General features: G+C 46.1%; 1 protein-coding gene across 2 annotated transcripts in view; it reads left to right on the top strand.

Moving 5' to 3' along the window:
• The first annotated feature begins 1,202 nt into the window (after nt 1–1,202).
• The window catches only part of CHST7 (carbohydrate sulfotransferase 7), a 33,295-nt gene continuing 18,599 nt past the window's right edge, over nt 1,203–15,898 (top strand). Inside the window, exons 1-2 of one of the 2 annotated variants that reach the window (XM_060086592.1) lie at nt 1,203–2,834; nt 4,401–4,498. In XM_060086592.1, the coding sequence (XP_059942575.1) occupies nt 1,339–2,802 (1,464 nt within the window). In that variant the 5' untranslated portion in view covers nt 1,203–1,338 and the 3' untranslated portion in view covers nt 2,803–2,834; nt 4,401–4,498. Of the gene's footprint in view, nt 2,835–4,400; nt 4,499–15,898 lie in introns of those variants that run through there. The other variant, XM_060086591.1, reaches the window with a different exon arrangement.

Genomic DNA, 15,898 nt, shown 5'->3' with positions numbered 1-15,898 from the left:
CCTGGTGGAGATGAGTGTATTTGCTTTCTAACCTCATTAACCTTACAACACCTTCCCCAAGGGGGTGTTCATTATCCTCCTGAAACAGAGCAAAAAGTAACGTTTTTAGTTCTTTTTTGGATTTCAGGCACTCTAAGCTTAATCTGCCTCTTGGACTTCCTGTCACTTTTTCATCCATCCTTGAGTACATGTTCCTCCTTATGGGTCCTTTTATTTTTTTTTAACTTTTTATTTCATATTGGAGTATAGCCGATTAATTATGTTGTGATAGTTTCAGGTGCACAGCAAAGGGACTCAGCCATACATACACATGTATCCATTTTCCTTATGGGTCCTTGTAAACACTGAGCTCCTGAGAAATTCCACCATCCTACCACTCTGATTCTGTAAATGTCTTTTGCTCATGTGTGTCATAATAGGCTAGGTTATTCTGTGCTAACAAAGGACCCCAAAATCTCAGGCTGGAAGGTATGGAGGCACTAAAACTTATCCGCATTTTACAAATGAGTAAACTGATCTTCAGGGTGTCTGTAAAACGTGCATGGCCCTCAGCGGGCAAAACCCTAGGAAGACAACACATATTTCCGCAAAGAAGACTACACCTTAACAATTAAATGCTCTGCGTGAACGCAGCTGTGCTTCCAATTCCTCTGGACCACGAGGCACTATGCAATCTGCGTCTTTATGCTAGTGGAGAAGTGCTCCCATCCAGAACTCAGTAACACCCACCCCGGGGCTGACGGGGGCGCTGGATATAGATAGTGACCAGGGGCCCCATTCTAAATAGTGTGGAGGCGAGTCTGCTTACGACAGAGATGGTCAAGCTGGGGACATAAAACAGGAGAGACAGTGGAGTTCTCCGGGTGGGGTCCACGTCCTGTCACTGGGTACATTCTGTACACACGAGCCCCTCCCTTGCCTGCACTCAATTCATGAAGACTTGACTTCATCACGGAGGGGTTGGGGAAAGGTGGGGTCTGGCTCCGTGCGCCCCAGCCGTCGTCCCCCACCCCGCGGCAACCCCTCCCAGATCTGGCAGAGCCCTGGACGAACCCCAGCGGGTAGAGAGGCGGGGAGAAGCTGCGGGGTGGAAGGCGGGGCGGGCCGCTGCCTAGCCGGCCAATAGGCGGCTCTCCAGCGCAGAGCCTGGAGAGGGCAGGGGATTCGCCACTAGCACCACCGCCTCTAGAGTTTCCCTTGTGGATGCACAGCCCCAGTGACTCCGCTCCTCCCGGCGCAGAGGGGCCCCAAGAGGCCGGAGGAGTGCACTCGGGACGGGATTTCCGAGGAAAGGGAGAGGAAGGGCGCCCCACCCGCTCTGGAGGGGTTGCGTGAACGATGAAGGGCCGGCGGCGGCGGCGGCGCCGAGAGTACTGCAAGTTCGCGCTGCTGTTGGTGCTGTACACGCTGGTGCTGCTGCTCGTCCCCTCTGTCCTGGACGGCGGCCGCGACGGGGACAAGGGCGCTGGGCACTGCCCGGGCCTGCAGCGCAGCCTGGGAGTGTGGAGCCTGGAGGCGGCGGCGGCGGGCGAGCGTGAGCAGGGCTCGGAGGCGCGGCCCGCCGCGGAGGAGGACGCGGGCTGGTCCCCCAGGTCCCAGGGCAACCTCAACGGCGCCGTCGGGGAGGCGGCGTCTCGCGAAAAGCAACACATCTATGTACACGCCACCTGGCGCACGGGCTCGTCGTTCCTGGGTGAGCTCTTTAACCAGCACCCGGACGTTTTCTACTTGTACGAGCCCATGTGGCATCTGTGGCAGGCGCTGTATCCGGGAGACGCTGAGAGCCTGCAGGGCGCGCTGCGCGACATGCTGCGCTCGCTCTTCCGCTGCGACTTCTCGGTGCTGCAGCTGTACGCGCCGCCGGGGGATTCCGCCGCGCACGCCCCGGACGCGGCCAATCTCACCACGGCTGCCCTCTTTCGCTGGCGGACCAACAAGGTCATCTGCTCGCCGCCGCTGTGCCCCGGCGCGCCCCGGGCCCGCGCCGAGGTCGGCCTCGTCGAGGACACCGCCTGCGAGCGCAGCTGCCCACCCGTGGCTCTCCGAGCCCTGGAGGCCGAGTGCCGCAAGTATCCGGTGGTGGTCATCAAGGACGTGCGCCTCCTCGACCTGGGCGTGCTGGTGCCCCTGCTGCGCGACCCCGGCCTCAACCTGAAGGTGGTGCAGCTTTTCCGCGACCCGCGGGCCGTGCACAACTCGCGCCTCAAGTCTCGGCAGGGGCTGCTGCGCGAGAGCATCCAAGTGCTGCGCACCCGCCAGAGGGGCGACCGCTTCCACCGCGTGCTGCTGGCGCACGGCATGGGCGCTCGACCCGGGGGCCCGTCCCGCGCACTGCCTGCCGCCCCGCGCGCCGACTTCTTCCTGACCGGCGCGCTCGAGGTGATCTGCGAAGCCTGGCTGCGCGACCTACTGTTCGCGCGCGGCGCGCCAGCTTGGCTACGGCGCCGCTACCTGAGGCTGCGCTACGAGGACCTGGTGCGGCAGCCGCGCGCCCAGCTGCGCCGCCTGCAGCGCTTCGCCGGGCTGCGCGCGCTCGCCGCGCTCGACGCCTTCGCGCTCAACATGACGCGCGGCGCAGCCTACGGCGCGGACCGGCCCTTCCACCTGTCGGCGCGCGATGCCCGCGAGGCCGTGCACGCCTGGCGCGAGCGCCTGAGCCGAGAGCAGGTGCGCCAGGTGGAGGCCGCATGCGCCCCAGCCATGCGCCTGCTGGCTTACCCTCGCAGCTGGGAAGACGGTAACGCCGAGCCGTCCGAGGACGAGGAGACGCCGCTGGAGACGGAGGCCGACGGCGCCACGTAGCCCCGCTCCCGCGCCCCTGGGGACGGATCCGGGTAAGGTGGCCCCTGGCAGGGTAGGGTCAGGAAAGGGTCTTGGGGAGCTTGGATCAGCCTTCAGGGGGAGGGGAGGGATGCCATCTCAGATCGATCTCACCTGATGAAAATAGATCCGAGCGGTAGGGGAAGTCCAGCTGGGAGCATTTGGGAGAGTCATTGGGATCTCTAGCATAGCCCCCTGCCTTCTCAGAGGAAGATCCAGAGAAGCGAGAGGTTAATTATGGCTAAGGCGGAACGCAGGTCTCCACACTACCAGTTTCCCCTATGAAGTAAAAGGTAGGATCGTCTGTGGAGAATGAGGAATGGGGGAAGGAGAGGGAAGAGGGATATCACGGGTCTGAGCAGAGTAGAGAAGGTTTGAAAGTCACAATGAAACTTGAGACTGGGAATTGACATGAAAAGTACAGAATTTCGGGGACCATATGAGGTCCATGATTATGATTTTATCTTGATGCCACTAGGTCCTGTGGGGAAACCTTTTGCAGCAGTGTTTGCAGGCACAGGGAAAACCAAAAGCAAAATTGGCGGGAAAGTTATTGACTCTTATCCTACCTACCCCTAATCTGTTTCATATTTCTTTGCCTCTGCCTCTCTCATGTGCAGACTCCGAGCCTTTCTTTCGGATTTACCAAACATACAGTCATAGGCCTCTCTTGCAACAGCTTTTGCACATGTGTGTGCCTCAGGCTCTGGTATACTGGCGTGGAATGGACTTTGCTTTCCCCTGGCTCGAGGGGTGGCTCCCCCCACCTCCCACCTCCGCCCCCAATGGCTGGCGCTCTCAGGATATTTGACCATATTCCGTTCGTGTCAGGTCACAAAAGCTGCCTGGTCTGCTTCCTCTAGTGCGGCCAGAACCTCGGGGCTGGGCTTCCCTCACTCTGCCAGATCTGCTTGAGAGATGGAACCTTGGATTGGCAGTAGCAGCTTTGGCTGTGACTGCTGAAGGAGCTTTGTGAAAAGACATTCCCTTTCCGCACCCCCCCCCCATTTTTCCCCTTTCTCTGTAAAGCATATATCCTAAGATATCCTAAGATGCCAAAATGGGGCTTAAATGATCTCAAAATGTGTTCAGTGTCTGGGTCAGTCTGTGGCCTGTTCATTGGGATGAGGGAAGTTTGTTCTACGTGATGTTGACCTCAGGAGTCTAGTTAGTGGCATGGGAATGCGATTTCCCAAACTTTGTGTGAGCTGGAAGAGTGCAGCCTTCTGCACTGTGCAGTCCAGAGGAGGAAAAGCAGTGCCGGGTGGGCGGAAATGACTTAAGTTTCCATTCATTAGTTTATAGTGTAATTCAGTATTCCTCTGGGATGAAGCTCTGAGGACAATAGTCGAAGACGTTAATGAAGATGGATTTTGTTGTTGTGAATAGAGCCGGGGTTTCAGAGTGATTTCGGAAGCTGATTTTTCTCCTAGTGATCAAGTGGTTTTCTTAGTCAGTTTCTGTAATTGCTTAGGAAGTCTGTGTTCTTTCCTGATTTCCAGAGTGAAGGTAAAAGACACAGGGTGACTTGTCACATTTTAACAAAAACATCCTTTCATCTGCTAATCCTGTATTTACAGATGTAACATAATGGGTCTCCAATCCTCCTTCACCGGTCTGAGGGAACGCCTCTCGAGGACAAATGGCTGCAGCATTTTATGGTTTTAAGAATTGACAACCTCCCAGAAACTTTGACTCTTTTTTTTTCATTTTTACTAACATTTGGCACTGACTGGGGTGTGAGGTAAGAAAGTGAATAGAGAGGATGGTTAGAGGACACAGTCTTCATCCTCTAGGAGGTTGGAGTCTGTGCACGTGACAGTGACTATGGGGCCAGACATCAGTGCTGCTGTTTGGAAGAGCCGATGGGGCTTCCTTTGCAGGGCTGCAGGGACATTTGGGAACAAGCTTTAAGCTCTTTCAAACTCTGGTGACTGAGCTCTTCCTCCCACATTTCTGCTGGAATTATCGGGCACTTACCATGTCACCACCAACCAGTGGATTTATCAAAATGCTTGTATTTCTGGTTCCGAGAAAGATAATGTTACCAACCAACTGATGAGTTTCCAAAAGTCTGTCACGCTCCACTCTAGGAATGGGAAGGGGATGGATCCTCAGGTGCCATGTGTTGAGTTAGGCATTGTGGATATATCATTACTGTGACTGTCGATGAAAATAATCAATAAACAATCTATAATAAGAATAGAAAAGAGTTTTATTTGAGCCAAACTGAAGACTATAGCCCCGAAGACAGTCAGATAACTTTGAGGAACTGCTCCGGAGAAGCTTGGTTTTCAGACCAGTTTTACATCTTGTCAGAACAAAACCACTAAGCAACTCAGGGATCCGTTCCTTCAAGGTTTCCAAAAACAAACAGACAAACAAAACAAAACAAAACAGATCAGCACATACACCAGGAGCCAGTATGTCCTCAGCACCTGGGAAGGGAGCCTTATCATCGAAGGAGTACCAGCAGTGGCATCCCAGGAAGGAAGGCATTTAATCTTTATTTTTAACGCAGACATTCTTTACTTCTAGTCAATGCGCCCTTTTCTTTAATAATTAAAGTAGAAGTACCATGTATGTTTGATAGGCCACAAACAGGCTGTTTTAGTTAGCATCACATTCGGGTTAAATCATGTATAAGCCAGAATGACTTCCCCATACCTCCATATGTGAACATTTCTTTCATCATGACATATTATCCGTTTTACAGATGAGAAATCAGAGATTCAGAGAAGTCAGGTACCTTGCCCAAAGTCACACCCGGGCTGCTGGGCTGCTGAGCTGAGTGTTAGACCCCAGAGCTCAGAATCTCTCCATTATAACACACCCTCACCTGCCCCCCCTTTACCATCCCCTGGCACCCTTTTGACACTGCAGCCAGGCTTAGTGGCTAGTCTAGGGTGAGAACCACACTTAGCTTTATTACTAACAAACACCGAACAAACCAATAAAATATCCCTGAGCGCTGCCAACAGCACCTACACGGGAGAGCCCCTGACTCTATAGCCGTCCTCCTCATGGCTGTCCTTCGCTTGGGGCACCTGAGCACCCTTGGGGCACCCTTGGCTCAGCAGTGAAGAGGGACTGCACGTGAATTAACCTGAGTGACTTCTGGATGCTCCAGACCTGACAGCCAGGATTTGGCAGGGAGGGAGTCAGTGCGCTTTTTTTCAGGGCTGGATGGGGACCGCAGCACCAAACCAAGTCACCGAGGACCCCAGGCCCTTTCCATCTTTTTCATCTTCTTGGCTTTCGTTCACCAACTTATCTTCCCACTGTCACAAGATGGTAACCTCAACAAGAAGCATCACTTCCTCACCCAACCACACAGGGTTGTGAAAATGCAGAAAGGAAGGAAGGTGGCTACTAAGGGGTAGTGTTTTCCCTCATGTATCTCTCTTTCCTCCAATCTGGTTATAAAACCATCCCCAGAACCCCCTACCCCAGTTGACTTCCTTTTATGTCTCACTGGCTAGAACTGGGTCACGTGTTCTACCCTAGTCCAGTAGTTGGTGAGAGGGAAGGGGGTTGTCATGATTGGCTTAGACCAGCGGGTTCTCAGCCCTGGCTGAACATTACAGTCACCTGAGGAGCTTTTTTGTTCTTATGTCAATATTAAAAAACCTCCATCCTCAGAGATTCTGATTTAATTGGTCTGGGGTGGGATCCAGTTATATAATTTCTGTATAATCCCCCAGGGGATTGGATAGTGCAGCCAAAGTTGAGAGCCACCTACTTGGACCAGTCATGCTTCATCCCCTGGGCTGAGCCCTTACCACTGGAACAAGATGAGGATGCGGACTAAAGTTGATGAGCAGTGAACTGTCTGCCGTAGTCATTTATGTGAAAGAACTTGGAGCTGTGAAATACCAAGCAGCTGTAGGGTGTTAATATGGAAACGTCTTAAATTATTCACGGCTCCATTTATCACCCTCTCACATTCCTTCAAATGCTTTGTTGTCTGTATCTCCTTATCTATAATCCATCATGGTACACTATCCACTACCATTCTGAACAGACTCATGTGCTGTCCTGTCCTTTTCAGCATGTATCCGTTTGACCTCTGCCCTTGGTAGGACCCAAGATTTCATTTCATTAGGCATTTAAGACATCTTGGTCTTTGCTCTTCACAAGATAGATGGACCCTCTGAATGAAATTAGGAAGGGAGGTAAGTGCACTGTAACTGAAACCCCAACAATCAGAAAGCATTCTTTCTAAGGAAATCATCCAAACAAAAAGAAATGAGCAGCCATCACCAAATCCCTAACAAAGCATTTTGAAAGTCATTCTATTTTAGTAAAGCCAAATGGCTTATGTATAAAAATCACTGAAAGGGAAATCTCTTGCTTAAACAGCAGTCTGTACTGCTAAAGAACAGGCATTTGTTAAACATTGTTCCTGCCTAGAATTTCTCATTCAACAAAATTTGTTCAAATTCCTAATTGTAGTAAAAGAATGAAACTAGAACACTCCCTAACACCATGCACAAAAATAAACTGAAAATGGATTAAAGACCTAAATGTAAGGCCAGACACTATCAAACTCTTAGAGGAAAACATAGGCAGAACACTTCATGACATAAATCACAGCAAGATCCTTTTTGACCCACCTCCTAGAGAAATGGAAATAAAAACAAAAATAAACAAATGGGACCTAATGAAACTCCAGAGCTTTTGCACAGCAAAGGAAACCATAAACAAGACCAAAAGACAACCCTCAGAATGGGAGAAAATATTTGCAAATGAAGCAACTGACAAAGGATTAATCTCCAAAATTTATAAGCAGCTCATGCAGCTCAATATAAAAAAAACAAACAACCCAACCCAAAAATGGGCAGAAGACCTAAATAGACATTTCTCCACAGAAGATATACAGATTGCCAACAAACACATGAAAGAATGCTCAACATCTTTACTCATTAGAGAAATGCAAATCAAAACTACAATGAGATATCATCTCACACCAGTCAGAATGGCCATCATCAAAAAATCTAGAAACAATAAATGCTGGAGAGGGTGTGGAGAAAAGGGAACCCTCTTGCACTGTTGGTGAGAATGTAAATTGATACAGCCACTATGGAGAACAGTATGGAGGTTCCTTTAAAAACTAAAAATAGAACTACCATATGATCCAGCAATCCCCCTACTGGGCACATACCCTGAGAAAACCATAATTCAAAAAGCGTCATGTACCACAATGTTCATTGCAGCACTATTTACAATAGCCAGGACATGGAAGCAACCTAAGTGTCCATTGAGAGATGAATAGATAAAGATGTGGCACATATATACAATGGAATATTACTCAGCTATAAAAAGAAATGAAATTGTGTTATTTGTAGCGAGGTGGATGGACGTAGAGACTCATACAGAGTGAAGTAAGTCAGAAAGGGAAAACAAATACCGTATGCTAACATATTTGGAATCTAAAAAACTGTTTCTGAAGAATGTAGGGGCAGGACAGGAATAAAGACACAGATGTAGAGAATGGACTTGAGGACACGTGGAGGGGGAAGGGTAAGCTGGGACGAAGTGAGAGAGTGGCATGGACATATATATACTACCAAATGTAAAATAGGTAGCTAGTGGGAAGCAGCCGCATAGCACAGGGAGATCAGCTCGGTGCTTTGTGACCACCTAGAGGGGTGGGATAGAGAGGGTGGGAGGGAGACGCAAGAAGGAGGAGATATGGGGATGTATGTATATGTATAGTTGATTCACTTTGTTATAAAGCAGAAACTAACACACCATTGTAAAGCAATTATACTCCAATAAAGATGTTAAAATAATTCCTAATTGTAAATTAATGTAGGTACTGTGTTCAAACCAGAGGGCTAGAAGTTAGGATGCTGTGTGTGTGTGTGTGTGTGTGTGTGTATGTATGTGTGTACATATAGATAGGTACTTGAGTGGCAGGCATGCAGTAAGGTGCGAGCAATTTTTTAAAACACATCCACATCCAAATTATTATTGCCCCCCTGTGAGGTTAGTGCTGCCTTTGACCAAAACATTCTTGGAGCTCCCCCTTGGGGCTGCCTTCCCAGGCAGGACCCCCTCAGTTCATGGTGGATTTAACGTTTAGGAAAAATCAAGGCTCATCAAATGTGGCGAGTGAAGCAGGGGAGGAGGCTGGTCCTGCGAACTGAGGTGTGGCCATAGAGTAGTAGCAGAGTCATTCCTTGGCTCATATGAAATCAGTTTTTTTTTTTTTGCAAGCAAAAACAATATTTTTATTACATTCTTAAATAACCTCAATTACTTATTAATGAGATGGGTGTGCTTGTCTGAGACACTGCACAACTTTTCAAATCTTGACATCAGTTTGGGCCTCATCACTGTCATTTCCTGTTCCACAATGATCTTCACACAACACTTGCTTTTATCACAACTAACAAAAACCCAGCTTTGGAAAGATATGATGTCATCTAAAGAAATGTGGTTCAAACTATTGTTGAAACTATGTACTATTTCAAGCTAGAAGCTGACATGATCTCCACCAACTGTTGGTAAATTGGATTGAAATCTCCAAATCTAAAATTTCTCATTTTTCTGAATGCAATTTATTTTTTATTTTTTATTTTTTTATTATTTTTTTGCTTTATAACAAATTAAATCAGTTATACATATACATATGTTCCCATATCCCCTCCCTTTTGCATCTCCCTCCCATCCTCCCTATCCCACCCCTCCAGGCGGTCACAAAGTACCGAGCTGATCTCCCTGTGCTATGCGGCTGCTTCCCACTAGCTATCTACCTTACGTTTGGTAGTGTATATATGTCCATGCCGCTCTTTCACTTTGTCACAGCTTACCCTTCCCCCTCCCCATATCCTCAACTCCATTCTCTAGTAGGTCTGTGTCTTTATTCCTGTCTTACCCCTATGTTCTTCATGACATTTTTTTTTCTTAAATTCCATATATATGTGTCAGCATACAGTATTTGTCTTTCCCTTTCTGACTTACTTCACTCTGTATGACAGACTCTAGGTGCATCCACCTCATTACAAATAGCTCAATTTCATTTCTTTTTATGGCTGAGTAATATTCCATTGTATATATGTGCCACATCTTCTTTACCCATTCATCCGATGATGGACATTTAGGTTGTTTCCATCTCCAGGCTATTGTAAATAGGGCTGCTATGAACATTTTGGTACATGTCTCTTTTTGAATTATGGTTTTCTCAGGGTATATGCCCAGTAGTGGGATTGCTGGGTCATATGGTAGTCCTATTTGTAGTTTTTTAAGGAACCTCCATACCGTTCTCCATAGTGGCTGTACCAATTCACATTCCCACCAGCAGTGCAAGAGTGTTCCCTTTTTTCCACACCCTCTCCAGCATTTATTGTTTCTAGATTTTTTGATGATGGCCATTCTCACTGGTGTGAGATGATATCTCATTGTAGTTTTGATTTGCATTTCTCTAATGAGTAAAGATGTTGAGCATCCTTTCATGTGTTTGTTGGCAGTCTGTATATCTTCTGTGGAGAAATGTCTATTTAGGTCTTCTGCCCATTTTTGGATTGGGTTGTTTGTTTTTTTGTTATTGAGCTGCATGAACTGCTTATAAATTTTGGAGATTAATCCTTTGTCAGTTGCTTCATTTGCAAATATTTTCTCCCATTCTGAGGGTTGTCTTTTGGTCTTATTTATGGTTTCCTTTGCTGTGCTAAAGATTTGAAGTTTCATTAGGTCCCATGTGTTTATTTTTGTCTTTATTTCCATTTCTCTAGGAGGTGGGTCAAAAAGGATCTTGCTGTGATTTATGTCATAGAGTGTTCTGCCTATGTTTTCCTCTAAGAGTTTGATAGTTTCTGGCCTTACATTTAGGTCTTTAATCCATTTTGAGCTTATTATTGTGTATGGTGTTAGGGGGTGATCTAATCTCATACTTTTACATGTCCCTATCCAGTTTTCCCAGCACCACTTATTGAAGAGACTGTCCTTTCTCCACTGTACATTCCTGCCGCCTTTATCAAAGATAAGGTGACCATATGTCCGTGGGTTTATCTCTGGGCTTTCTATCCTGTTCCATTGATCTATCTTTCTGTTTTTGTGCCAGTACCATACTGTCTTGATTACTGTAGCATTGTAGTATAGTCTGAAGTCAGGGAGCCTGATTCGTCCAGCTCCATTTTTCGTTCTCAAGATTGCTTTGGCTATTCAGGGTCTTTTGTGTTTCCATACAAATTGTGAAATTTTTTGCTCTAGTTCTGTGAAAAATGCCAGTGGTAGTTTTATAGGGATTGCATTGAATCTGTAGATTGCTTTGGGTAGTAGAGTCATTTTCACAATGTTGATTCTTCCAATCCAAGAACATGGTACATCTCTCCATCTATTTGTATCATCTTTAATTTCTTTCATCAGTGTCCTATAATTTTCTGCATACAGGTCTTTTGTCTCCTTAGGTAGGTTTATTCCTAGATATTTTATTCTTTTTGTTGCAATGGTAAATGGGAGTGTTTCCTTGATTTCACTTTCAGATTTTTCATCATTAGTATATAGGAATGCCAGAGATTTCTGTGCATTAATTTTGTATCCGGCAACTTTACCAAATTCATTGATTAGCTCTAGTAGTTTTCTGGTAGCATCTTTAGGATTCTCTATGTATAGTATCATGTCATCTGCAAACAGTGACAGCTTTACTTCTTCTTTTCCAATTTGGATTCCTTTTATTTCCTTTTCTTCTCTGATTGCTGTGGCTAAAACTTCCAAAACTATGTTGAATAAGAGTGGTGAGAGTGGGCAACCTTGTCTTGTTCCTAATCTTAGTGGAAATGGTTTCAGTTTTTCACCATTGAGGACGATGCTGGCTGTGGGTTTGTCATATATGGCCTTTATTATGTTGAGGAAAGTTCCCTCTATGCCTACTTTCTGCAGGGTTTTTATCATAAATGGGTGTTGAATTTTGTCGAAAGCTTTCTCTGCATCTATTGAGATGATCATATGGTTTTTCTCCTTCAATTTGTTAATATGGTGTATCACGTTGATTGATTTGCGTATATTGAAGAATCCTTGCATTCCTGGAATAAACCCCACTTGATCATGGTGTATGATCCTTTTAATGTGCTGTTGGATTCTGTTTGCTAGTATTTTGTTGAGGATTTTTGCATCTATGTTCATCAGTGATATTGGCCTGTAGTTTTCTTTCTTTGTGACATCCTTGTCTGGTTTTGGTATCAAGGTGATGGTGGTCTCGTAGAATGAGTTTGGGAGTGTTCCCTCCTGTGCTATATTTTGGAAGAGTTTGAGAAGGATAGGTGTTAGCTCTTCTCTAAATGCTTGATAGAATTCACCTGTGAAGCCATCTGGTCCTGGGCTTTTGTTTGTTGGAAGATTTTTAATCACAGTTTCAATTTCAGTGCTTGTGATTGGTCTGTTCATATTTTCTATTTCTTCCTGATTCAGTCTTCGCAGGTTTTGCCTTTATAAGAATTTGTCCATTTCTTCCATGTTGTCCATTTTATTGGCATAGAGTTGCTTGTAGTAATCTCTCATGATCTTCCGTATTTCTGCAGTGTCAATTGTTACTTCTCCTTTTTCATTTCTAATTCTATTGATTTGAGTCTTCTCCCTTTTTTTCTTGATGAGTCTGGCTAATGGTTTATCAATTTTGTTTATGTTCTCAAAGAACCAGCTTTTAGTTTTATTGATCTTTGCTATCGTTTCCTTCATTTCTTTTTCATTTATTTCTGATCTGATTTTGATGATTTCTTTCCTTCTGCTAACTTTGGGATGTTTTTGTTCTTCTTTCTCTAATTGCTTTAGGTGCAAGGTTAGGTTGTTTATTCGAGATGTTTCCTGTTTCTTAAGGTGGGATTGTATTGCTATAAACTTCCCTCTTAGAACTGCTTTTGCTGCATCACATAGGTTTTGGGTCGTCGTGTCTCCATTGTCATTTGTTTCTAGGTATTTTTTAATTTCCTCTTTGATTTCTTCAGTGATCCCTTCGTTATTAAGTAGTGTATTGTTTAGCCTCCATGTGTTTGTATTTTTTTTTTTTTTTTTTTTTGCTGTACGCGGGCCTCTCACTGCTGTGGCCTCTCCCGTTGCGGAGCACAGGCTCCGGACACACAGGCTCCGCGGCCATGGCTCGCAGGCCCAGCCGCTCCGCGGCATGTGGGATCCTCCGGGTTCGGGGCACGAACCGTGTCCCCTGCATCGGCAGGCGGACTCTCAACCACTGCGCCACCAGGGAAGCCCCCATGTGTTTGTATTTTTTACAGATCTTTTCCTGTAATTGATATCTAGTCTCATAGCATTGTGGTCAGAAAAGATACTTGATACAATTTCAATTTTCTTAAATTTACCAAGGCTTGATTTGTGACCCAAGATATGATCTATCCTGGAGAATGTTCCATGAGCACTTGAGAAAAATGTGTATTCTGTTGTTTTTGGATGGAATATCCTATAAATATCAATTAAGTCCATCTTGTTTAATGTATCATTTAAAGCTTGTGTTTCCTTATTTATTTTCATTTTGGATGATCTGTCCATTGGTGAAAGTGGGGTGTTAAAGTCCCCTACTATGATTGTGTTACTGTCGATTTCTCCTTTTATGGCTGTTAGTATTTGCCTTATGTATTGAGGTGCTCCTCTGTTGGGTGCATAAATATTTACAATTGTTATATCTTCTTCTTGGATCGATCCCTTGATCATTATGTAGTGTCCTTCTTTGTCTCTTCTAGTAGTCTTTATTTTAAAGTCTATTTTGTCTGATATGAGAATTGCTACTCCAGCTTTTTTTTGGTTTCCATTTGCATGGAATATCTTTTTCCATCCCCTTACTTTCAGTCTGTATGTGTCTCTAGGTCGGAAGTGGGTCTCTTGTAGACAGCATATATATGCGTCTTGTTTTTGTATCCATTCAGCCAATCTGTGTCTTTTGGTGGGAGCATTTAGTCCATTTACATTTAAGGTAATTATCGATATGTATGTTCCTATTCCCATTTTCTTAATTGTTTTGGGTTCGTTATTGTAGGTCTTTTCCTTCTGTTGTGTTTCTTGCCTAGAGAAGTTCCTTTAGCATTTGTTGTAAAGCTGGTTTGGTGGTGCTGAACTCTCTCAGCTTTTGCTTGTCTGTAAACGTTTTAATTTCTCCATCAAATCTGAATGAGATCCTTGCTGGGTAGATTAATCTTGGTTGCAGGTTTTTCTCTTTCATCACTTTAATTATGTCCTGCCACTCCCTTCTGGCTTGTAGAGTTTCTGCTGAGAGATCAGCTGTTATCCTGATGGGGATTCCCTTGTGTGTTATTTGTTGTTTTTGCCTTGCTGCTTTTAATATGATTTCTTTGTGTTTAATTTTTGACAGTTTGATTAATATGTGTCTTGGCGTATTTCTCCTTGGATTTATTCTGTATGGGACTCTCTGTGCCTCCTGGACTTGATTAACTATTTCCTTTCCCATATTAGGGAAGTTTTCAACTATAATCTCTTCAAATATTTTCTCAGTCCCTTTCTTTTTCTCTTCTTCTTCTGGGACCCCTATAATTCGAATGTTGGTGCATTTAATGTTGTCCCAGAGGTCTCTGAGACTGTCCTCTGTTCTTTTCATTCTTTTTTCTTTATTTTGCTCTGCATCATTTTTTTCCACTATTTTATCTTCCACCTCACTTATCCGTTCTTCTGCCTCAGTTATTCTGCTATTGATCCCATCTAGAGTATTTTTTAATTCATTTATTGTGTTTCTCATCGTTGCTTGATTCATCTTTAGTTCTTCTAGGTCCTTGTTAACTGTTTCTTGCATTTTGTCTATTCTATTTCCAAGATTTTGGATCTGGGAAATAGAATCTTGGATCATCTTTACCATCATTATTCTGAATTCTTTTTCAGGTAGACTGCCTATTACCTCTTCATTTGTTAGGTCTGGTGGGTTTTTATCTTGCTCCTTCTCCTGCTGTGTGTTTTTCTGTCTTCTCATTTTGCTTATGTTACTGTGTTTGGGGTCTCTTTTTTGCAGGCTGCAGGTTCCCGTTGTTTTTGGTGTCTGTCCGCAGTGGCTAAGGTTGGTTTAGTGGGTTGTGTAGGCTTCCTGGTGGAGGGGACTAGTGCCTGTGTTCTGGTGGATGAGGCTGGATCTTGTCTTTCTGGTGGGCAGGTCCACGTCTGGTGGTGTGTTTTGGGGTGTCTGCGGACTTTTTATGATTTTAGGCCACCTCTCTGCTAATGGGTGGCATTGTGTTCCTGTCTTGCTAGTTGTTTGTAATAGAGTGTCCAGCACTGTAGCTTGCTGGTCGTTGAGTGAAGCTGGGTGTTGGTGTTGAGATGGAGATCTCTGGAAGATTTTCGCCGTTTGATATTATGTGGAGCTGGGAGGTCTCTTGTGGACCAGTGTCCTGAAGTTGGCTCTCCCACCTCAGAGGCACAGCACTGACTCCTGGCTCCTCAATTTGGGATGATTTGTTGTCTATTCATGTATTCCACAGATGCAGGGTACATCAAGTTGATTGTGGAGCTTTAATCCGCTGCTTCTGAGGCTGCTGGGAGAGGTTTCCCTTTCTCTTCTTTGTTCTCACAGCTCCCAGGTCTCAGCTTTGGATTTGGCCCCGCCTCTGCATGTAGGTCGCCGGAGGGTATCTGTTCTTCGCTCAGACAGGACAGGGTTAAAGGAGCAGCCTCTTCGGGGACTCTGGCTCACTCAGGCCGGGCGGGAGGGAGGGACACGGAGTGCGGGGCGAGCCTGCAGCGGCAGAGTTCGGCGTGACGTTGCAGCAGCCCGAGGCGCGCCGTGCGTTCTCCCAGGGAAGCCGCCCCTGGATCCCGGGACCCTGGCAGTGGCGGGCTGCACAGGCTCCCGGAAGGGCGGTGTGGACAGTGACCTGCGCTCGCACACAGGCTTCTTGGCGGCGGCAGCAGCAGCCCCAGCGTCCCACGCCCGTCACTGGGCTCCGCGCTTTCAGTCGTGACTCGCGCCCGTCTGTGGAGCCCCTTTAAGCAGCACTCTTAATCCCCTCTCCTCACGCACCAGGAAACCAAGAGGGAAGAAAAAGTCTCTTGCCTCTTCGGCAGCTCCAGAGTTTTCCCGGACTCCCTGCCGGCTAGCTGTGGCACATTAGCCCCCTTCAGGCTG

Source organism: Mesoplodon densirostris, chromosome X, assembly GCF_025265405.1.
Source record: "Mesoplodon densirostris isolate mMesDen1 chromosome X, mMesDen1 primary haplotype, whole genome shotgun sequence".
Lineage (NCBI taxonomy): Eukaryota > Metazoa > Chordata > Mammalia > Artiodactyla > Ziphiidae > Mesoplodon > Mesoplodon densirostris.
This window is presented reverse-complemented; position numbering and strand designations above follow the sequence as displayed.